A 23,670-nucleotide genomic window follows, 5' to 3' on the forward strand; every position below is an offset into this window, starting at 1 on the left:
GCACTACAAAAGAAATCTACTGTCAGCCTTTTAACTCATCCCAAATTATAGATATTAACAGAAATCCCACCTCTGACAAGGAAAACAGCCAATCATAGTTTAGGATTTTGGGGTGGCCCATGGGGTGGCCAATTGGATTTCAAGGGGTGCCAGTGCCACCCTTGGCCACACGCCACTGCACACCACCACTCACAACTTTGTGGTTATTTAGAGATTTTTTATTTGATGAACAAAAGAGAAATATTCTCTGTATCAAAGCATTTATGGATTGCTTATGTCCTCAAACTAATGACATGAAAACAGGCAACTTTTCAGCAGAAAAATGCCTGAGAAATTATTGGGAAAAGAGAGCAAATAGCACAGAGTTAAATGTGGTACAATATTGCTTCTAAAGCAGGGGAACCAAACCCAAGCAAAACAGAACCAGTACCAGAACCAAACCGAATCAGAACCGAATCAGAACCAAACCAGAACCAAACCGAACCAGAACCGAATCAGAACCAAACCAGAACCAAACCCAAACCAGAACCGAACCAGAACCGAACCAGAACCGAACCCAAGCAAACAGAACCAGTACGAAACTCAAGCAAACAAAAACCAGAACCAGAACCAAACTCAAGCAAACATAACCAGTACCAAACTCAAGCAAACCGAACCAGAACCAGTTAGGGTTAGGGTTAGGGTTAGGGTTAGGGTTATGATTAGGGTTAGGGTTAGGATTAAGGTTAGGGTTAGGATTAGGATTAGGATTAGGGTTAGGGTTATGATTAGGGTTAGGGTTAGGGTTGTGATTAGGGTAAGGGTGATGATTAGGGTTAGGGTTAGGTTTAGGGTTAGTATTAGGATTAGTGTTAGGGTTAGGATTTGGAATAGGTTTAGGATTAGGATTGGGGTTAGGGTTATGATTAGGGTTATGATTAGGGTTAGGGTTAGGACTAGGGTTGGGACTGGGGTTAGGATTAGGGTTAGGGTTATGATTTGGGTTGGGGTTAGGGTTATGATTAGGGTTAGGATTAGGGTTAGGGTTAGGGTTGTGATTAGGGTTAGGGTTAGGATTAGGGTTAGGGTTAGGGTTAGGGTTAGGGTTACGGTTAGGATTAGGGTTAGGATTAGGGTTAGGGTTAGGGTTAGGGTTAGGGTTAGGGTTGTGATTAGGGTTAGGGTTAGGATTAGGGTTAGGGTTAGGGTTAGGGTTAGGATTAGGGTTAGGGTTAGGGTTAGGGTTAGGATTAGGGTTAGGGTTAGGATTAGGGTTAGGATTAGGATTAGGGTTAGGGTTAAGATTAGGGTTAGGATTAGGGTTAGGGTAAGGTTTAGGGTTAGGGTTACGGTTATGATTAGGGTTAGGGTTAGGATTAGGGTTAGGATTAGGGTTAGGGTTAGGGTTAGGGCTAGGGTTAGGGTTGTGATTAGGGTTAGGGTTAGGGTTAGGGTTGTGATTAGGGTTAGGGTTAGGGTTAGGGTTAGGGTTAGGGTTAGGGTTGTGATTAGGGTTAGGGTTAGGATTAGGGTTAGGGTTAGGATTAGGGTTAGGGTTAGGGTTAGGGTTAGGATTAGGGTAAGGATTAGGGTTAGGGTTAGGGTTAGGATTAGGGTTAGGGTTAGGGTTAGGATTAGGGTTAGCATTAGGGTTAGGGTTAGGGTTAGGGTTAGAACCAGAACTAAACTTAGGCAAACAGAACCAAAACCAAACACAAGCAAACAGAACCAGAACCATACTCAAGTAAACAGAACCAGAACCAGAACCAAACCAGAACCAAACCGAACCAGAACAGAACCGAATCAGAACCGAATCAGAACCGAATCAGAACCGAATCAGAACCGAATCAGAACCAACCCAGAACCAAATCAGAAACAAACCAAAACCGAACCAGGACCAAACCCAAGCAAACAGAACCAGTACCAGAACCAAACCGAATCAGAACCGAATCAGAACTGAATCAGAACCGAATCAGAACCGAACCAGAACCAAACCCAAACCAGAACCAAACCGAATCAGAACCGAATCAGAACCGAATCAGAACCGAATCAGAACCGAACCAGGACCAAACCCAAGCAAACAGAACCAGTACCAGAACCAAACCGAATCAGAACCGAATCAGAACCAGAACCAAACCGAATCAGAACCAAACCAGAACCAAACCGAACCGAACCAGAACCGAACCAGAACCAAACTCAAGCGAACCGAACCAGAACCGAACTCAAGCAAACAGAACCAGAACCAAGTCCATCAAACAGAACCAGAACCAAACTCAAGCAAACAGAACCAGAACCAAACTCAAGCAAACAGAACCAGAATCAGAACCAAACTCAAGCAAACATAACCAGTACCAAACTCAAGCAAACCGAACCAGAATCAAACCAGAACCAAACCAGAACCGAGCCAGAACTGAACCCAAGCGACCAGAACTAGAACCAAACTCAAGCTAACAGAACCAGAACCAAACTCAAGCAAAAAGAACCAGAACCAACTCAAGCAAACAGAACCAGAACCAACTCAAGCAAACATAACCAGAACCAAATTCAAGCAAACAGAACCAGAACCAAAGTCAAGCAAACAGAATGAGAACCAAAAAAAAATCAGAAAAATCAGATGCCACAGCTTGGATGGGCTCTCAGACCCGCAGCTTTTGATCATGACACATCACTTATGTGCTTAATCTGTGTTACAATTATGAGGGGGTCCTTGGACAATTTACTCACCTGTAAGGGGTCCCTGGCTCCAAAAAGTTTGAGATCCCCTGCTCTAACCACAGCGCTCAGTTTGATACCGTCAGGGCTGCAGCTGAAATATTACGTCTACAACTTACACATATGACACAAGATTAAATCAGAGAGAGAGATCACTGTCAGGGAATAAACAGAGTTAACCTATTATATATATCTGCACTAATGATGTGAAATAAAACGTGATTTCAGATTCAAACAGTTTTTGTCTTATCCCTCAGTTCTTCCTTCATGTTTCAAACTCAGCTGTGTTGAAGTTAATCTGGGTGATGTGTTTATCTTCTTCATATTTCTCTAATATCAGTCAAGTGTTTGAAATTCATGTGGATGTGCTGACGGCAGACTGTCCGTGTCTGTGATTGGTCACATGTTACCTTCTCTGCCCTATTCATGTGAACGTGCTCAGGGTAGTTCTGGATTGACTCAACATGTTGATAACCAGCTTTGTGTGACAGTTTAGCGCGATCTCCTTTGTCAGGTTCAGTGAAGCTGGATAAGGAGAAGATACCTAGGATATGCTGAACTCACTTCGTAGTATACCCCTCAACTAAATTAAACCACATTAAATCACTTAGAGGGACTAGGGGGTCGCGAGTCTTTGGCACCTATATTTTGGGGGTCGCGGCCTGAAAAGTTTGGTATCCCCTGTTCTAAAGTACAGGTGGTTTTATTTCTCGAGTTGTATTTGGAATGTGTAAAAATGTCACAGCTGTTATGATTATATTTCTGTCCAAAACAAAAAAAAAAAAGCAGAAAGAATAACAAATAGGATAGAGTATAAGGGGTGTTGATACCTTTTGACTGATAGACTACAGAGTATGTCCAAGACAAGACGCACAATATTAAGTCCTCCAAAGAACCGCCAAGCTAAACAACATAGGTTTTTGTCCAACCAAAGCATGGTTAACCTGTCTCTTTTCAATGTTTTGCATGAACACTCTTGGTTTCAACGCAGAGGAAAACTGATCATTGTCAAAAAAATCCCTGAGTGTCCTCAAGGACATTTACTGATATCACATCATGGATCTGCTAGGTGTCATCTCAGCATTACAAATTCAGCACAGCTCTGAAAAACAAGTATCTTAGACAGGCCTTCAGTAACATTGTTGTTCTTCACATCAGAATCAGCCATGAGCACCAATGACTTGTTTCACAGTTTCCAAGGTTGCCATTGTGTTCTCTTTACAGCTTGTTCAAGTGAAGCAAACCCAGGTGTAGACTCAGGTTTTACTGTTTGTTAAGTAGTGATTGTAAAAAGTTCCTGTCAATCTAATATCCCCGTCTTTTTACTGTCTTTGTTTATTAGAACATTATGAAGGGATTATTTGTAATTATCTCTACTTAAAGTAAGGACTGAAATCATCAGACCTGCAATACAGTGTTTGTGGACACACACACACACACACACACACACACACACACACACACACACACACACACACACACACACACACACACACACACACACACACACACACACACACACACACCAACAAATATATATATATAGTTAGTGGATTAGTTGAGCCAGGGAATGGGTAAGGTCAGTTCCTTCCCCTGAGTCAGATGGACAGATAAAAGAACGAGGAAGAGGAGGAACACAGAACAACAGATAAAGGACAAAAGCGGAAAACAGAGTAAACAACAGGACACATATAATGGAATAATACACATTTAGCCAGAGCTACAGGACCAATTTTGTTATCTATGGTCCTAGGGGCAGTGCGGGTTCAACAGTGTCAGTCAACTCTGCCATGGGTTACTTTTTATTTTGTCACAGCAGGACAGTTCAGGTACAGACAACTTTCATCATTACAGCGGCACTGGGATTTTTTATCACCACATGGTCCAAATGAGAAGTGCACAGGTAAATAAAGATTACAGTTAGGACGGATAGATCCTTAAAACATTTGTATTCCTAGATTGATAAAGAGAGGATAATTAAAAAGTACACTTTGTAGTTGATTGTGCTTTAAGCATTTTGGAAATGGCTTTTATTTATCAGTGATTATTAAGAGCAAAGACAAGCTAAAACATTAATTTAACAAAAGGCTGTTCACCTTTTTATTAAGGAGTTATTCCTTTAAACAACTTGTACTATGGAATATACTTTTAATTTATGGGTTCCCATAAGTTTCGTGTCATAGGGAGACTAGGTTTGGTTGTCACACTTTTTACAAACGAGTGAATTATTCATGATCAATACATCTTACTGTAATCATTTCTAGATCAGGTGGATGCTTGGGGTCTTGTGTTGAAATGATTATCCCTTTCATTCTTGTAAATTAATTCAACAGGGATTTATTAAGCATCAAAGACTGTCTGACAAGCCATGACGACTAACCCCATCATAGGGGTGGTTGTCCCTATGATTATTAATGGGGTTTAATAAATGAGCGCTAAATGAGTGAGGAAGAAAATTTGTAGATAATAGGAAAAAGAATATTGTTTTATCTAATTTAATTTTGGATTAAATTGAGGACTGATGCCAGTATACATTTAAAAGCTTGTGATTCACTTTTGGTTGTAAAAAGAGTGGTATGCTAATCAGTTTTTGATGTCTATAAGTGTTTATGATTTGCCTGTTTTTGTTTTGTTGTTGTTTTCTTTACACTTTGGAAGCTGTTAGCAGAATTAGATAGAAAATGTAGGCTAGCCTTAGATAAGCATTTTCAGTCATCACTTAATACATTGCTTTTTCTTTGTTTAAAGTGTCTGCACGATGAAAATTATTGTGCATTGAAATTTATAATTATTTCCCTGCTAAATATCAGTGTTATTACCATTCCATTAATGTTCTTTTAGAGGTACTTTTATTTTAAAACAAAGGAAACCTGTACAGCATAAAGCTGTATGTCAGTTGTCTTTCAGTGTATATGTGATGTGATTGTTGGAGTTGGTTATAATACAAGGGGCACCACTTAAAATCTTGCCTAGAGCACCAAGCCGGTTAGGGCCGGCTCTGGTTAAAACTGTTTTTTAAATAAAACCTAACTCTCATCTTTAGTTTATCATTTCTCACAGGAGAAATAAAATGGTTTTTTTTGGCCCACCTAGGTGTGCACGCCCTCTTTTACAGAACATGATATTAGCTGCCAATAAAAGATAGGCCAGAGTTCTAAGAGGGATGGTGATGGTTGCATGCATACAGTCACAAGCACAGAAGAAAAAGGTTTTCTTTCTTTTCTTTTGCTGCAAGAATAAATTGCATGAATATTTGACAGTTTGTGACAAACATGACACAAACCAGAAATATATATGCAGACAAGAGAAAAAAGAAAAAAAAAAAAAGGAGGGAGGACTTTTATTTTGAAAAGTATCAATTTAGACGGCATTTCCGTTCTACTTCCGTATATTTTGCCGGCCGGACTGACGTCATTTCCTGCCACTTCACCGCCAATTTACACGCTTTTCTCCGTCTGAAGGCAACGTGAAATTTGCAGTCAGCGCAAGTATAAGTATAAAATAATATGTTTATATTATTTCCACACAACTTCAGAGACTTTAAAGTTAAACTGAATCGTTCCCCTGCTTCCTGCAAACTGCACTGACAGTTTCATCAGCAGCTCGTGCAATGAGGGGAGGAGTCGTGCACATGGAGAGCCCACCTCTGTTTAAAAGTATGTTTGACAAATGAAAGATAACCAGGTCAAAGAAGATACACAAGAGTCAATTGAAGGCGTTTTACAAGACAGGTGCATTCACGGGACAAGCTAAACTGTGACTCCGAGGCTAAGTAAGTAAAAGCTCTCATTTACTACTATCATATTGAGACAGTAGACTAATTACATGTGACTGTACATTGTGATACATGCTTACATTGTTTTGCTCCTTTTCGAATATTATACCTTAAGTTCTCTTGTATAAATCACAGTTTATATCTGTGATGATAATATTGTGTTTTTCCTCTCTTTGTGAAACTAAAGGCAGAAAACTGAACATGCTGCTGGTAAGGCTTGGGATCTGCTTGAGGACATCTCAGGATATCCAGAGACACGTATGCTGGTTACTCACGAGACCACTGACACAAGGTAAGCAATAGCTCAGTGCCTCCTTGTGAGTCTGTATTTGTCCCATGTAAACACTGTAGAGACTTTGCATTTTGTTCCAAAAAGCCATCACAGTAATGAAGAAGCTTGAGTTACAGTTGAGCAGAGTAAAACACCAAGTTTATGACCCAATTAAATTGAGATAAACATAATATTGTATTTGTTAATATGACTACATTTATAGATTTTAATTTTTAAAATATAAATGCAAAATATTTGGTCCATTTATTAAGATTTTCAGAATTTAATGGTTCTGTGACAGGAAACTTAGTTTATTAAAATGTACTTTTTTGTTGTTGTTTTTAAATATTCAACATTAAATTAAGTTTTTAGACTAACTGATCTGTGATGGATATATGTCACTACTGTAAGACTTTTGTTTTCATAAAATTGTATGCATATGTATCAATAATTAAAGGATTGCCAGTTGCAGGCCAGAAAAAAAAAATATATTTTTTAAATAAATGTTTCAAAGGATAGTTTTTGAACATGATGTGATCTTATATAGTCTATGATGTTTATTCATTAACTGAAAAATAGCAAAGAAAAAACACTTGATAAACTAATTTGGAAACATACTATGCAACTTGGACATGGATTCTTTTTGCTCACAGGAGTTTTCCAGGACCAACTCTAGTATGTACAGATTTCATGGTCCTCCCTCTCTCTCTCTGTGTCTGTTCCTGCCTGTCTCTCTCTCTCATGCGCCTCATTGCTCCACAGAGATGTGTAATGTCAGCACAGGCCTTTCTGCCTGCCCTGCTGATGTGGCAGTTTGAAGGCTGTGATTATGGCTTAACTCTATTTGTGTCGGTCGTGTAATCAATGAATCCGAAAACAGCAAAACATGCCTGCTTGCACTGTTATGCAATGTTTGCGTTGTTTTCTATGGAAATGCATTGACCAGTAAATCCCATTTTTTGAAGAACAGTTTTAAAACAACTGTAGCTGCTGTCTACACCGCAGCACTGCTTATCTCCTGTTATAATTATATATTTTTATTTAAAGTGAGTCTCCTAACTAACTTATTGTCTTTTATTTGTTGCTTTAAGTAACAGCATTCCTCAATATGCTCTCCCAACAGTTCCCTTTTCTCCAGCAATTTAAAAACCTTATTCTCTCCCTCTAATCAGTTGCCAATGGTAGAGCTCATTGTAGTTCCTTTGCACACCGCGGTGAACTGCGCAAGGCCAAAAGGATCGTAGTGAAGCTCGGCAGTGCTGTGGTCACCCGTGGAGATGAATGTGGCCTGGCTCTGGGGAGGCTGGCCTCCATTGTGGAGCAGGTGAGAGGCCGAGTGCAAGCACAAACGGTTTATTATTGAAGTGTAAATAACTCTAGGGGTATTTACAGAGTTCCTGACGGGTAGGAAAGTCAACAGAGAATACAAGTCTTGAGGCCGTCTCGTTAAGTTCTGTGATATGTGAAGTTATAAGTGGGTCAAGTGCAGTTAACATTTAGCTGGAGACCAGATCATACACTTTCATATCTTTGTTCATTATGTAATTCACTTTTTAACCTGATCCTTACTTACTTATATTAATAGTGTTGCATAGCTACTGCTTCTCTCCTGACTATGACAGTGGTTGCCGAAGTGAGGGTTGAGACCCATGGGGGGTCTGGAAACACTAAAAAATAATAATAGAGTATTTCATCCATGATTATAAAAATATGAACAAAGATAGTGGTTAAATGTTAAATAAAACCATGTAGATGAATTTTTTTTTTACCTCCTTTCCATTTTTCTTTGTTGCTATATGTTGCTAGAAGACACCTGAGGTGATCAGTGGCAGTAGGTTCATTTACAGCAGCACAGGAAACACAGCAACATGTGCACATAGGAAGTCTAATTTTCTACCGACCAGCTAAAGCAATCATTTAGACCTTTTTAGTTGTCTTTGTCCGTAGTTTTTGGATTTGCTATTGGTGTATTCCCACGTCAGTGAGGGACATTTAACCACCTCAAGGGATCGAGGGGGGCACCAGTCTCCTGCACTGCTATTTTGGGGTTGGGGCTGAGAATTTTGGGAACCCCTGGTTTATGAGATGTTTCAGCCTGCTTTTACATTCATAGTTAAAAAGCAAAAAATATCCTCTTTAAAAAAATATATATATATTTATAGTTTTTCGATTTTACAAAGTCAAATATGTTGAAAACAGAGCATCATACAGTACTAATTGAAACACACTTGATTAAACAAACAAATGGTACAGATACTTATTGGTAGAGAGAAAGATAAACAAACATAAACAAACAAATAAACAAAAACATTGCTGCCAGTTCACAGAGATACATAAATAGTAGTGTTTCAAAATTGTTATCACCAAAGTAACAACTCATGAATGAGGTAAGTTGACATGAATACGTTGTGTAAAGAGTTCTTAATTTAGGCTCCTCCCAAATCCCTCCTATGACTGGTTAATGTTACATTGTGCCAAAAAAGGTCCCCAAACTCTCTCAAATTTACTCTGTGTGTTGGGTTTATGCAGACGCAATATTTCCATTTGTAAAACATACAGCATATCTTTGAGCCAATGCAAGAAGCAGGGTGGTGAGGTAGAAAAAAAACCCTCTTAAAAGAGCCTCAAACTTTGCAAGACAATTATTTTTTAATAGACTTTATACAATAGAAAATTGGAGATGGTTCTCCCTAATTAACCTCTTCATGAAAACTGTGGCTAGTTTAGTGAATGTACTCAGGATTTGGCTACATAGCTAGAACACTCAGTTTTCCACAGCAGCTTCAAGAAAAAGCATCCTTGTTGTTATGGATTATCTGTCAAACGTGAAAAGTTTTGTTACTGAATGTTTCCTTGGTAGAAAGCATCTCTTCTAATACCATGTGTGTATTTTTCATAAGTTGATACCTGTAGGGGAAGCTGGCCTCAAAGTGGAGCAGGTGAGAGCGGCCTACCCACTGGGGAAACTAAATTCCCCACTATAGGAAATGAACAAAGTCTCTTATTTTGAATTATGTTGTGTTTTCTTTTCTCGTATCGTATTGTATCTTATCTTATCTTATCTCAATGATATTTGTGTTGTTAATACTAACTGTTTACTTGTTTACTCCAGATCACCTGACTGTTTTATGTTAGAGGCAGATAATTCAGGGATAGATATGTCAAGATAGGGATACACAAGAATATATTTTTTTGGGGTTGTTGGGTGGGTGTTGGAGGAACTGATCTTTAAAAGCCGAATCCTCCCGGAGCCCCATCAAACAAACAGACAAAAAATCCAATTCAAACATTTGAACCCAGCTGTGGGTGATTTCTGATGGGGTAAACTGTTGTTCAGGTGGCCATGCTGCAGAACCAGGGCAGGGAGATGTTGATCGTCACCAGCGGAGCTGTGGCTTTTGGCAAACAAAGATTAAGACACGAGATCCTGCTGTCCCAGAGTGTCCGACAGGCGCTGCACACAGGACACAACCAGCTGAAAGACATGGTAAGAAAAAGTTGGAGGTAAAGTATAAATCAACACTGAGACACAATTAATGCCATGTAGGTACAAGACAACTTCACCCAATAATTTTTTTCTCGAGTATTTGGCAGTTTGTGATGATCTCACCTTACTGTTAAATGTTTATGCTAAAGGCTCACACCATTCTGTTTAATTCCCTGCAATGTGTTCTACAAAGTTCAAAGTACATTAGATATTGCCTATTAAAGTAACATGGGAGTTGTAGTCTTGTCATGTTGACGGCTGATGCACTTGCTCAGCTCGCTTTATCAATATAACCAAACGTCTACTTGATCTGTGTTGCAGTCTTTGCCAGTGCTGGAGGCCCGGGCCTGTGCTGCAGCTGGACAAAGTGGCCTCATGGCTCTGTATGAGGCCATGTTCACCCAATACAGCACTTGCACTGCACAGGTACTCACTTTGTAGATTATGACACTTTGAGAAGCTGAAGAAAAAGCGCAATTAATGCCTCTTTATATATTTAATCCCCTCTGTTTTCCCTCTCTGCCTCAACCGTCCTCCTGCCTCATCAGGTTCTGGTGACAAATCTGGATTTCCATGATGACGAGAAGAGGCAGAACCTAAACAGCACGCTGCAGGAACTGCTGCGAATGAACATCGTGCCTATCATCAACACCAATGACGCTGTGGTGCCCCCGCCGGAGCCCAACAGCGACCTTCAGGGGGTAAATGTGGGTACAGATAGCAAGGGAGGGGCGAGGCTTGGAGGGGTGACGGTGGCAGTGGCAGTGGCAGCAGGGGGCTGGAAGAGACAGAGTTAGTATACTACAAACAGTGACTCCTCAGTATCTACAGTATTTTATTTCATCCACACATACGCACTCTGAAACACCCCTGCCACCCTGCCGCACCTCATCAGCTCTGCCCTTAACCATAAAGGCATGTGCATGGCGTCACTGGAGAGGAGATGCTGTAACAACTGGGTCCGACTAACTCCTGTATGTAGACGCCTGCTTCACCTGTTCATCTGCAGAAATAACAAACTGTTTCTGATCATCTGAGTCACTCACACACTTATTATCACACACTAACATACTGGTAGTCAGTCCCTCCAGGAAGTTGCGATTTCGCGATCGCAACTATCAACGCAAATTCAACCAATCAGCGCGATTTCTGCACGGCCTTGCAATTTTATACAATCACCGCAACTTTCCCGCAAATTTGACCAATCACCTGAACCTCAGCCCCTGTACGTCATCGGTTTCGTCATCAATTTCACTTCCTTGGAACATAAACATAAGTCCTCACTTGATCGGCACTTTTCAACAGCAAAACACGTACGGAGAGCAGGTGAAAAGCGAGGACAGCAGGGAGGACAAGTGACGATGACAACGTTGTTATTTATATACTCAAAAATACCCTTTTAGTAGCAATAAGCTATAGATCATATGTTTTGATTTTGTTAAGGAGACGATGACGAGAAGGAAACTGTAGTGGCGTACATTAAGAATCCATGTTTCCCCTACTGTGTCTAATCTTTAAATATAAAAGTGATGCATTCCTGTGACAGGCTGAGTTATTATTTGAGGGGCTCGGTGTTAGCTCGGTCACTGCCTGCAGCAGGTGTGCTTTATGGACCAGCTCTCCCACCTCCATGCATCTGTCTCATCTTCACTGATGATTTATACCCCCCAGTGTGCGTTAGTGACAAAGACACAACCGGGGGATGTCTGTTTAATATTTGACGTTTTTGACGCTATTACCATAAAAAGCTCAGCGTCTAGAGCTTGATTGAATCCGGTTTGGTGATACATCAGACACCTTCAGTAAGTTTTGATCAACTCCTAGTCATCAAAGATGCAGATACATCTCAGAGTGCCCTGAACTGACTGTCTGTCCAGTGCACCTGTCACTGCAGGTGCATTCAATTCATTTAGCGTATTTACTTGCCCCTGAGATGTTATTAGGGAAAAAAGCTTAAAAGAAATTTTCAACTTTCACTGCAATTTTTTTAAAAAGCTGTCGCAAAATCAGGATTTTTGGGCTGCAACAATCACAAAAAGTACAGCGAAATCCTGGAGGGACTGGGTAGTACAGCTAGTTCTTCTAATCCCATTAATACCATGGTTTAGCTCTAATCAATGTCTGTGTTCATAATAACATAACTAGCAAATATAAAACTGTTGCATATTATCTGTGATATATTCATCCTGATTAATTAGAATTAGCATGAAAGATGGAACTCTGGATCATAATTACTTCATTTTTTTAACGTAATTGTCACTGTCCTGAAGAATCATTGTTTGTTTGTTGATAGAAAAAATAGCACAACAGGCCAGCCGTAAACCAGCTCTCCTCTAGTCTTCCAGAAAAGGCTCAAATGGCCGAGACTGACATCCTGCCTCTTCTTGGAGGCGTCAAGGAGCTTACATCAACAATTTTTTTTCTGCTCCTGTAGGTGATCAGCATTAAGGACAATGACAGTCTGGCAGCGCGGCTCGCCGTAGAGATGAAGGCTGACCTGCTCATCGCGCTGTCTGACGTGGAAGGTATGTGTGTTACCACAACAACAGTCTGGGTCAGCTGTTAGGTAACAACACCATCTGTCTGCGCTTCTCACTGGGGGGAAAAAAAACCACTCCACTCAGGGTCAGTAGAGAGTCACATGAGGGAGATAAACACAGAACTTCCGCCCTCAGGTTTGACATTGATGATGATGAAGATGAGGTTGCACAATGTGTGTATTGGCATAAAGTGTGTCAATATTAGTCAATTGTACTTACCGGTAAGTAGATTCAGAAGGCAACCTGAGAGTCACTATCATATCACTGTTTGTATGGCAAGTTTGAAGGTGTGTGTCATGCTACATATTGTATTTAGGAAACCTTATGCACAAGTATTTTATATGAATTCTCATTTCTCAGGACTGTACAACAGCCCCCCTGGAACAGATGATGCAAAGCTCATTGACATCTTCTATCCTGGAGACCAGCAGTCAATCACTTATGGAACAAAGTCTAGGGTGGGGATCGGAGGTATGGAGGCTAAGGTATGTAAAGACTCCTCAGTCACTCTCTTCAACTTGTTTTTATTAATTTTAGCTAAAATCAGGTGCAAAGTTCAGAGATTCTTGTCTGAAGTAGCTTCTCATCAAACGGCACCAAACATAAAATGCTACACAGACATTGATGCATCAGTATTAACATTTACAAAATGTCACATGAGGATAAATTAGACCAGGGGTGTCAAACTCATTTCAGTTCAGGGGCCACAGGCAGCCCAAGTTGATCTCAAGTGGGCCAGACCAGTAAAATCATAACATAATAACCTATAAATAATGACAACTCTACAACAAGTACATTCTGAAAATGTTCAAATTTATTGAACTATCTTTCTACAAAAACAGCTGTTGTATTTTTTGCCATGATGAGTCTCATAGTGGGGCAGAATATTTTACTCTTTAAGCACTGAAACCTGCTGCGAACACACCAAACACAAAGGTTACCCATTCACCTGACACAGAGTGTAATGTTTACTTCAAAAGAACAGAGATTATAATAATAAACAAGGTAAAGTTGATTATTTTGGATCCCCCTGCTCCATCATGGACAGTTTGCTTGCTGGACAGTGTTGTATGCAGGGGTGTAGAGCTAGTGTTAGTAGTTAGTCGATCATCTTGTAGTGCTCTAAAAAGTCTTTATGAATCTCAACCGGATTAAGCAAACAGCAAGTCATCTATTTTCTCACTTTAAGAAAAAAAGTCCTGTGAAAAAAAGCGCTGTTCAGGTGCACTCTGTCAGCACTATGGTTTTATGCAACCCCCAGAGGACAAATTTGAAATAGTAGTTACTTTTATTGAAAAATTGCAGTTAATGTCTTCTCTATAATTTGTTCACTTTGCAAAGTCATCTCGCGGGCCAGCTTGGAACCTCTGGCGGGCTGGTTATGGCCTGCAGGCCGCATATTTGACACCCCTGAATTAGACATGTCTGCAGAAGTACTTCCAGTTTTAATACATTTTTGCAAGTTTAGCCAAGTCTTCATGCTTGGCTAAGTCGCCTTTTTAACAGAGAAAAGACACAAAGCACAGACTTTTCAGAAATCTGCTTTAAATTGTGAGTGGCATTCTGTGTGTTTTTCTGCAGGTCAAAGCTGCTCTCTGGGCTCTGCAAGGTGGCACCTCAGTGGTCATTGCAAACGGCACCAACCCCAAAGTGACAGGTCACGTCATCACTGACATCGTGGAGGGCAAGAAGGTTGGAACTTTCTTCTCTGAGATCAAACCTGCAGGTGAGTTCACATGGGCTGCAGTTTACTTCAGCTTCATCTCCTATTGTTTTGTATCTTTAATAGCAGAAATTAAATGCCTTAATTCCTTCACCAGGACCAACTGTGGAGCAGCAGACCGAAATGGCACGAAACTCTGGAAGAACCCTGGCAGCTCTGCACCCAGAGCAGGTGACACATTATTCAAAATAAGATAAGAAATGTCTTATTTTGTTCAGATAAGATTACCAAATGAAATATGTGAATATGGGTTATTAAAAAGATGTTAGAATATCATTTCTAAGCTTGCCTTATTAGACACAGAGAAACACTGACCCCCTGTGGATCATTCTGCTATGTACTCATCCTGCTTGTTGTCTGTGTTTGCAGAGAGGTGAGATTATCTGCCATCTAGCAGAGCTGCTGACTGAAAAGAAGGATGAGATTCTGGCTGCCAACAAGATGGACATGGACCTAGCTGTAAATGCAGGTAACAGAGATACAGTAGATTTCTCTTAAACACAAATGTACTGTATTTCCTAACATTGCAATATAGATATGATAAAAGAAAATCTAAATTTTTCTCACTTTGTATTTAGCCACCAGAGGGCATCTCTATCACTATTCCCCCCTCAGCTCACTATCGTAACACTTAACAACAAACCGTAACCTTGCCTTTGCTCCTTTCCACAGGCCAGATGCCACAAGCCATGATAAAGCGTTTAAGCTTGTCACCATCCAAACTGAACAGCTTGGCCATAGGTCTGCGTCAGATTGCTGTGGCTGCTCAGGACAGCGTGGGTCGCGTTCTCCGCAGGACCAGGGTGGCTCACAACCTGGAGCTGGAGCAGATCACTGTGCCCATTGGAGTTCTTTTGGTCATCTTTGAGGCCCGACCTGACTGCCTGCCCCAGGTATCCAGGGAGACCTGCTGGAACACAAGAAGAACCAGCATTTTTTTTTCAATTTATGTGATTGTTTGATTTGTTTTTATAAATGCAGTAATGTTGCATTACTTTTGTGTTTTCCTCCAGGTGTCAGCGTTGGCCATAGCCAGTGGCAATGCCCTCTTGCTGAAGGGAGGCAAAGAGGCAGCCAACACCAACCGTGTCCTCCACCAGCTCACCCAGGAGGCCCTCACCATGCACGGAGTTACAGACGCTGTGCAGCTGGTAAAAAAATTAAATAAATCCTTCACATTAATAATAAGGCAGCAAAAACCTTCTACATAGCTCATTTGATAGACAAGGGGCGTTTAGAAATCTGGATGAAACATGCTTGATCTGCATGTACTCTAAGCTGCTGTGGTTGACAAACCTGTCTTTTTTTAACAAGGTGAGCACTCGAGAGGAGGTGGAGGATCTGTGCCGACTTGACAAGATGATTGACTTGATCATCCCTCGAGGTTCATCCCAGCTGGTGCGGGACATTCAGCGGGCAGCAAAGGGCATCCCTGTGATGGGTCACAGCGAGGGAATCTGCCACGTCTACGTGGATGCGGAGGCCAGCATCGACAAAGTCATAAAAATTGGTCAGCATATAAATCTCTATAGAAGTTCATGTGTACACCAGGGTTTACGTTAGCTGGTATTTACCGGCTTTTAGACGGTTTCACGTGCAGTTGTCCGGCATATAGAGACATCATCGGCCAAAATGTCCAGCGGTAAAAATACCAAATATAAATAACCATATTGTTCATAATTTAAGCTGGCGGTTTTCCCTTTAAACTACATGTGAAAAAGTGGTTTAGTCTTATATTCGGAGTCTAAGCTTTTACATAGCCTACCAACATTCGTTCATGACCGTGCCGTGAAGCAGCAGATATTTTGGGTCACCCAAACGCCACATGTTACGTTTACTGATTGACAGCGGCACGGAGAAAACAGTCAGACCTGAATGCTCAAAAACATCAGGAGAACGCTTCTCCATTGATGACGGATGCACAAAAATGTGTGTAACCACAGCTCTTACTTTGACAAGTTTACAGAAGGTTATGATCATGAAGAGTTTAATCAAGTTTAGCCTCCCAGCATGATGAGATATGAATATCAACACATACTCTGTGATGTCCACCTTCCATAGCACTTAAAGGGGACAGATAGCGTGCACATGGATTACTCCCTTCAGCGCAGTGTGCAGAGGACCTTACCAAACATTCCCCCGTTACTTGCACGTGGAATTCACAGCAAAGTTTGGTGCAGAGGGGCACAGAGGACACCAGACAGACATGGCAGGTCACGCCTGTTGGCCCAGGACCAGAGGTGGCTCAGGTTAGAGTAAAAATGCGGGGCTCTCAAACTTCGGCGCTTATTAGATCATGAAGCGCTCTATAATTTCCATGTGAATGTAAACCGGATTATGCAAACTGCACTTTAAGTAAAACAGTCCAGGCGTGCTGGACCGTTGCGCTGTGATACAGTCTCTCTTTCTCAATGCAGCAGGTTGGCATCGACGCGCTGTCCCCTGGTGCTTGATCATATTATTTATTAATTGATTAATTTCAAATTTTAGTGTTTTCAGTGTTGTATTACATGTAAATGTAAATTATTAAGCAGATCGGGCTTTCAGAGCTGATGTCCGACAGTTATTCTATATGGCCGGAATTCTGGAATATCACCGGCCAAATTGGCCGACAGAAAAAAAGTCTACCGTAAACTCTGGTGTACACTTATGTTGTATGAGTAAAAGATCACAGGCCATTCATTTACCCTATTTTTTAGAAAGTAGTGTCTCATGGTTGTGGTGATTAATTGACTCATATTTTCCTGTTTCAGTCAGAGACTCCAAGTGTGACTACCCAGCAGCATGTAATGCCATGGAAACCCTGCTCATCCACAGAGACACCCTCAGAACTCCACTGTTTGACCAAATCATCGACATGCTGCGCACTGAGCGGGTAAAGCACAGAATGCACACACATAAAAAATATAAATCATCAAGAAATGTGATACTAGTGGACTTCCAAAGATGTAGAGGTATTATTATTTTAAATTCATCTTACAGTCACGTAAAAAATAAGCAATAGGAGAGGAACTTGTTATCCATGTGTTTTTGTATGCATCCTCTCACTAGGTGAAGATTCACGCAGGCCCTCGCTTCGCCTCCTACTTGACATTCAGCCCATCTGAGGCAAAGTCTCTGCGGACAGAGTATGGTGACCTGGAGTGCTGCATGGAGGTGGTGGACAGCATGCAGGAGGCTGTGGATCATATTCACAAGTATGGCAGCTCCCACACAGACGTTATCATCACAGAAAATGGTAGGTGGCCAAACACACATACATGCTTTTTTTGGGGGGGGGAAATTACCTTCTACATATTCACATTTTTAAAAAAAAGACAATGACTTAAAAAAATCTCATCATCACATTTAAAAAAAAATCTTACAACACATCACAAATGAAAACTTCCCACTCCATGAACTAAACAGCACTGCTCACTCCTTCAATGTTGTCCTGCTTCATGCTACTGCTTGTGTGCGTCTGGTCCTCATCACACTCTGGTCCTCGCTCCTTTCATTCCTTTTCCATGTCCATCTAACTTTCTGCCTTGGTGACTAATGAGCAGTGACACTTTGTTGTCAGGATGAGTGCACAGCCTCCCTGTGTGACTCAAACGGAGGGGACAGAGCCCGTTTTCAAATGAAGAGCATATGCTAAAGCACAGTTAAAAAGACTGCTCGCGTCACAACTTTGGGTCATGCTTAAACACATTTTGTTTGTCTTTCAAATGAGCCATCACACTAAAGTTTACGAGCTCATGTTGTTTGAAACCATTCTACATAGTCTCCAGAGTCGTTTGCTTGCTGCTGAAAAAGAACACATGATCATTTTTAAAACACATTCATTCATCAGCCAAAGTTTAATTTGAGGTGTATCATGAACATCAAAGAATATATTTTTTGCTCACATAAGTGCTGTTTATTATAACATGGAAGGACGGCAACAAAAATAAATCCTGTGCTTGTAAAAAACAACAACAACAACCCTAAAGTGAAATAAAAATGACCCGTACGTCTGGCGTTATTTGATCACAAAATGAGCTGCTAGAGAAAGTACACTGTTTACTTTTCTACACGAGTGTTCTCAGCTGCAGTGGAGGATGTGCTGCTGCCATCATGTGACCACAGAAGGTACCACATTAAGTTACAACCTATGTAGCTGTTTGTTTCTGTGTGCAAGTGTCAAATTACAGAGAGTAAACAAAAGATTGATACGAAATAGAGATTGATGGATGGATGGCTGGATGGATGGATAAGATGGATAGCTAGATATTAAGATGGATAGATAGATAGATAGATAGATAGATAGATAGATAGATGGATATTAAGATGGATGGATGGGTGGATGGCTGGATAGATGATATTAAGATAGATGGATGGATAGATGGATAGATAGATAGATAGATAGATAGATAGATAGATAGATAGATAGATAGATAGATAGATATTAAGATGGATGGATGGATGCATAGATGGATAGATAGATAGATAGATGGATAGATAGATAGATAGATAGATAGATAGATAGATAGATAGATAGATATTAAGATGGATGGATGCATAGATGGATAGATGGATAGATAGATAGATAGATAGATAGATAGATAGATAGATAGATAGATAGATAGATAGATAGATAGATAGATAGACAGATAGATAGAAATTAAGAAAGATAGAAATCATTGATAGATAGAAAGACAGATAGATATTATAGATAGATCTTATAGATGGATAGAAATGCATATGAGTGGATAGATAATTTCGAGAGCATACCAGAGTGTTGGATCATTCAATTATATAAATAATCCCTGACGTCATCATGAGGAAAAAACTGTCTTAGTACCTTATGTTTATGGGGTCAGTGTTCACAGGTCACATGGTTAAAGAGCTCATATGGTTGGGTGTATATTCAAGTATTCACAGAAGCAGCAGCAGTAATGAGCACTAATGAAGTCCTCCAAACTGAAGAATTTGGAGCCTTGATCTAAAGTAAGGCATATTGCCTTATTTTAGCTCTGTTTCTATGATATATAATAAATGCTGTCATGTTAAAGCACCCATAAGCCATATTTCTCTTACAGAGGACACAGCAGAGCAGTTCCTGCAGCAGTTGGACAGTGCCTGCGTTTTCTGGAATGCAAGCTCACGTTTCGCTGATGGCTATCGCTTTGGACTCGGTATGCCGTGGGCCCTATTTTTACTAGTGTTCATATTCTTAACCTATGTTACTTTATTTTCATGACTGCTGACTTTCTCTCAACATGTGTGATATGGAGTTCATAGTTCTCACTTGCTGTCTTTCTGCTCATATCTTTGGCTTTATCTCCAGGAGCAGAAGTAGGAATTAGCACGGCTCGTATCCACGCCCGGGGCCCTGTCGGCCTGGAGGGGCTGCTCACTACAAAGTGGGTTCTGAGAGGTGATGGGCATACAGCAGCCGACTTCTCTGAGCAGGGTACGATGAAGTACCTCCATGAAAGCCTGCCTGTTGGGCAGCCTCTTGCTGGGCAGAGGGACAGCAACTAGACCAGAGAAAAACTCAAGACTCTAATAGTTTTAATGATGGTCAAAATGGTTTGTGTTACCCACCACAAGCTCCCAAATGGGCTACTTTGTGGGTTGTTACTCATGTCAGTGTTTAAAACTTGTGAAGCACAAAGCATGGAGAGAGACACTCAACACATGGATGGTCCGATTTATCAGCACAACCAGAAAGCTCTCCTGATTCGGACTAAAATGTCATTCATGGATTCAGAGTTTACATATGTTTTAAATTCTACCTCGGCTTATGATGCTTTAATATAAGTAAGGTAAGTCACCCTCATGGCCTGCTGCAAGAGGATCACAACATGAAATACCTCCACAATTATGCATTAATCCAAACCACTGTTTCTTTCTTCAAGACAAAAAATGCAAATGTCATGTGGCAAAAAAACAACTTGAAGTTCTTCATTTTTAAAACGCATTCTCAGGACAGTAATGCATAAAAACATTATTGGATTTCATCAATAAATGTAAATAACAAAGAAGAAAGTCAGAATCTTCTGAGACAACACTTTTAAAATGTTCTTAATTTGAAAGTCTGTTGTACAAAGCTCTTTGAAATGTAACATGAAGGTAAGTGCATAGTATTGAAGTGATGGTCACTTTGTGTCTTTATCTCTAAAGGCTTTAGTTTACTGAAAATTATATATTATCTAGACATTAAACCAGCTTTTATACTGAAGGCCCAGTACATTTCCGCTGATTACAATGGCTGTTATCCTCTGAAAGTGCCCTCTTTTTTTAATTTGATATCATCTATCTTTTCTCTTGCTGATGCACATGGTTCAGTTCTCTGTATTCTTGTGAATGTACAGTAACTTTAAAAGACGGGGTGCTGATTTAGATCATTTCAGACATAAACAAATCATCAAAATTTGACTTTTTATTGTAGAAATCTGTTTGAACGAGTCCAGGTTTTTTCACAGAGTTTCAAATTCCCTGCAAGATTCACAGTATTACAAACATTCATTTGAAAGTGTCACAAACATGCCACATTTATCATATCACAATATAAGTTGAAATTCACTACATCTGATGAGCATCCATTTTTATTTACCATATTCTGTTTGTTTGATCATTCTTACATGTTGTTCTCATTTTTCCATTGCTTTACTGCTTTCCTGCTTGCTCCTTGTGGCGCCCAAAGCCTCTGTCAGAGCAGGAACAGTAATTGACAAGCTGCCTCCTTCGAGCTGGAGGGGAGAGCGCGACTGTTTTCAAATTAAGCTTTGTAACATTCCAGCCTCTGAGCTCTTATCTGATGTCTTGCATTGCAACACTTAAGGATTGGTATGGGTTGTTTAATAGCACTACTGTAGAATAAAAATGTGTTGAAAAGATTTTTTGAGGGAGATATTTTTCCTACCTTCTTTGATTTTTACAGTTGAAATGTTGAGGATTTTTTACACATGCACTCATCTCTGTCCTGGCACTAGTGTTTCTACTTCCACAAAGAGCACAAATTAATGGGAAAAAAGTCGTACTGATCTGAAAAACAGATGTCTAAAAAGGGCCTTTTTAAAGTTGCCCATAGGGGAATTCGCATTGCTGGAAGTGGGGCAAGGAAGATGGAAGACAATACTATAGAGGTTTAATTATCCAGCCATCAGAAATGAAAAGAGGGAGAAGGAGAACTGAGACTAATAATGGAATCACAGACTTGTGTTCTCAGCTTCTCTTTCTTTCGTTTCTCTCTTTTTTTCTTGCATCTAAAGATTTCATTCTCCAAAACGCACTACTTACCCTTCAATCAGCTTCCCATCACCAAGTCCAAAGGGTTCAGAGATGAAGAGGGAGACAAAACTCGGATCTCACTCTTCTGTCCTTTTTATGTGTGAAGCGATTGAACATATATAAACGACTTGAGGTAGAGAAGGAACAGTCCAGGGACTTTGAGTATTGTCTGTTTGATGCTGTGTTTTATAGCATTGTATTTCTCACTATCATATGCATCACAGTTGTTTGCTACTTTGAGAGCATCTATTTAAAGGTAAGTATTCAAACCAGTTTCTGTTTCAGCAGCACCTATCTACTTAAGCAATAACAGGACACTGAGGAGTGTTATATTGTGAAATCCTTTGGTACAGACTGAAAATGTTGTCTCATTTCAAAGCTGAGATGTTGATTCTTCTTGAATTGATTATAACTTTGCAAGAAAGTGCAACCCTATTTGTCAGATTCTCAAATCCTGCAGCTAAAGTATTCCTACTGTGTCTTATACTTAACACTTCTCCATTTATCACCTGGCTCAATACTTGATTCTGATTGGTCAAAACCTATCGATAACTGTTCTTAATTTTGCACAGCAAGAGCAACGCCAGGACAACCAGATCATACACGTCCTATCAAATCAATCCCCAGAAAGGAGTCCAGCATATTTATAACTTCTCCTCTCCCTGTTGACACTGGGGCAAAATATTAGTTTCTGATATCCTCAGCAAATAATGTGGAGGATATTTGTAATATTATACTGTATTACTATAGTTATTGGGAGAGCACAAAACTATAGATCTGTTGTTAATGGCTAACCAGTCACCAACAGAAGAAGAGAAGAGAGCCAATGAAAAACAGCAAGGGATGTTTAAGCGCACAAGAAGCTGAGTGAAAGAGATATCTATCAAAATCGAAAGAAGCACAACACAACTACAAACTGCAACACGGTATGGACTTTGGCAGTGGGAGAGGAATGGTTGAGAGAAACAAAAATTGTCAAATAAAAGTTACAGGGGAAGATTACTCCACTCTATACAAGTGCTGTTGTCACTTTCTGCATTTGTTAAAAAGGCCAACTCAAATAAAAAACTGTTAAAACTTAACAGTGATTTATTACGTCAAAGCAGGCTAATGCCAAGACTTAATGTTAGACTTGATGTTAATTCAATGCACAGATAGTTGGTGGTGCTTCAATAGCAACTGTTCTTATCAGCCTATCATGTCTTTTTTTTAATACTTTATTTATAGATTTACAATATAAAAAAAATAACAGAGGTGGGCAAACGGAAACAATGACACATACACACTAACATACCTACATAAATAAAAAAAATAAAAAAACAGACAAAGGAAAACCTGCTCTAACAAGGTACATCAATATTAATTTCTGATGAAGTTTAGATACATCACATAAACTAACATGTACAAATACAGCGATCTTAGGTCAGTCCTGATAGGTAGGACAGAAATGGTTGCCACATCATGTCAAAGGCTGCAGAGTTGAGAGAAACATTGTGTCGGATCGTTTCCTTATGTAACAGATTGGTAATTTCTGCTAGCCAGGTCTTAAAAGAAGGGACATCCTCATTTTTCCAATTTTTTGCATAACCATACCATATTGTATTATTCTCCAATGTAAGTGGGTAAGAGTGGAAATATGTCAAGTAACACCTAAGATGGATGTGCAAGGGTCAGGGGAGATGTCCCAGTTATACACGTCAGAAAAACACTTGAAAATATCAGACCAGAACTGATTTAATTTGGGGCAGAGCCAGAAAAGATGACCCTAGAGTGCCCTCAGCTGACTTACATTTTGGGCTAATTGGTGAGACAGAGGGATAAAAAGAGTGTAGTCAACTATCATATCTGACAGACTTTTTTTCCCCAGCTGCATAAACAAATAATGGTAGTAATCAATAAATCAGCTTTAAATCGATACTTAGTGTT

At 40.1% G+C, this 23,670-nt stretch overlaps 1 protein-coding gene across 6 annotated transcripts in view; it reads left to right on the forward strand.

Annotated features, from left to right (window-relative positions):
• Positions 1-6,094: 6,094 nt before the first annotated feature.
• aldh18a1 (aldehyde dehydrogenase 18 family, member A1) overlaps positions 6,095-23,670 on the forward strand; it is a 58,730-nt gene continuing 41,154 nt past the window's right edge. For 3 of the 6 annotated variants that reach the window (XM_034708485.1, XM_034708488.1, XM_034708487.1), the window contains exons 1-16: positions 6,103-6,463; positions 6,654-6,758; positions 7,910-8,061; positions 10,075-10,224; positions 10,546-10,650; positions 10,773-10,931; positions 12,659-12,749; positions 13,125-13,249; positions 14,346-14,490; positions 14,585-14,658; positions 14,857-14,956; positions 15,160-15,380; positions 15,501-15,638; positions 15,802-15,997; positions 17,241-17,362; positions 17,539-17,725. In XM_034708485.1, coding sequence (XP_034564376.1) covers positions 6,668-6,758; positions 7,910-8,061; positions 10,075-10,224; positions 10,546-10,650; positions 10,773-10,931; positions 12,659-12,749; positions 13,125-13,249; positions 14,346-14,490; positions 14,585-14,658; positions 14,857-14,956; positions 15,160-15,380; positions 15,501-15,638; positions 15,802-15,997; positions 17,241-17,362; positions 17,539-17,725 — 2,056 coding nt within the window. In that variant the 5' untranslated portion in view covers positions 6,103-6,463; positions 6,654-6,667. Of the gene's footprint in view, positions 6,464-6,653; positions 6,759-7,909; positions 8,062-10,074; positions 10,225-10,545; positions 10,651-10,772; positions 10,932-12,658; positions 12,750-13,124; positions 13,250-14,345; positions 14,491-14,584; positions 14,659-14,856; positions 14,957-15,159; positions 15,381-15,500; positions 15,639-15,801; positions 15,998-17,240; positions 17,363-17,538; positions 17,726-19,547; positions 19,644-19,795; positions 21,351-23,670 lie in introns of those variants that run through there. The other 3 variants (XM_034708483.1, XM_034708482.1, XM_034708484.1) reach the window with 3 other exon arrangements.

The sequence above is a fragment of the Notolabrus celidotus genome, chromosome 18, assembly GCF_009762535.1.
Source record: "Notolabrus celidotus isolate fNotCel1 chromosome 18, fNotCel1.pri, whole genome shotgun sequence".
Classification (NCBI taxonomy): Eukaryota; Metazoa; Chordata; class Actinopteri; order Labriformes; family Labridae; genus Notolabrus; species Notolabrus celidotus.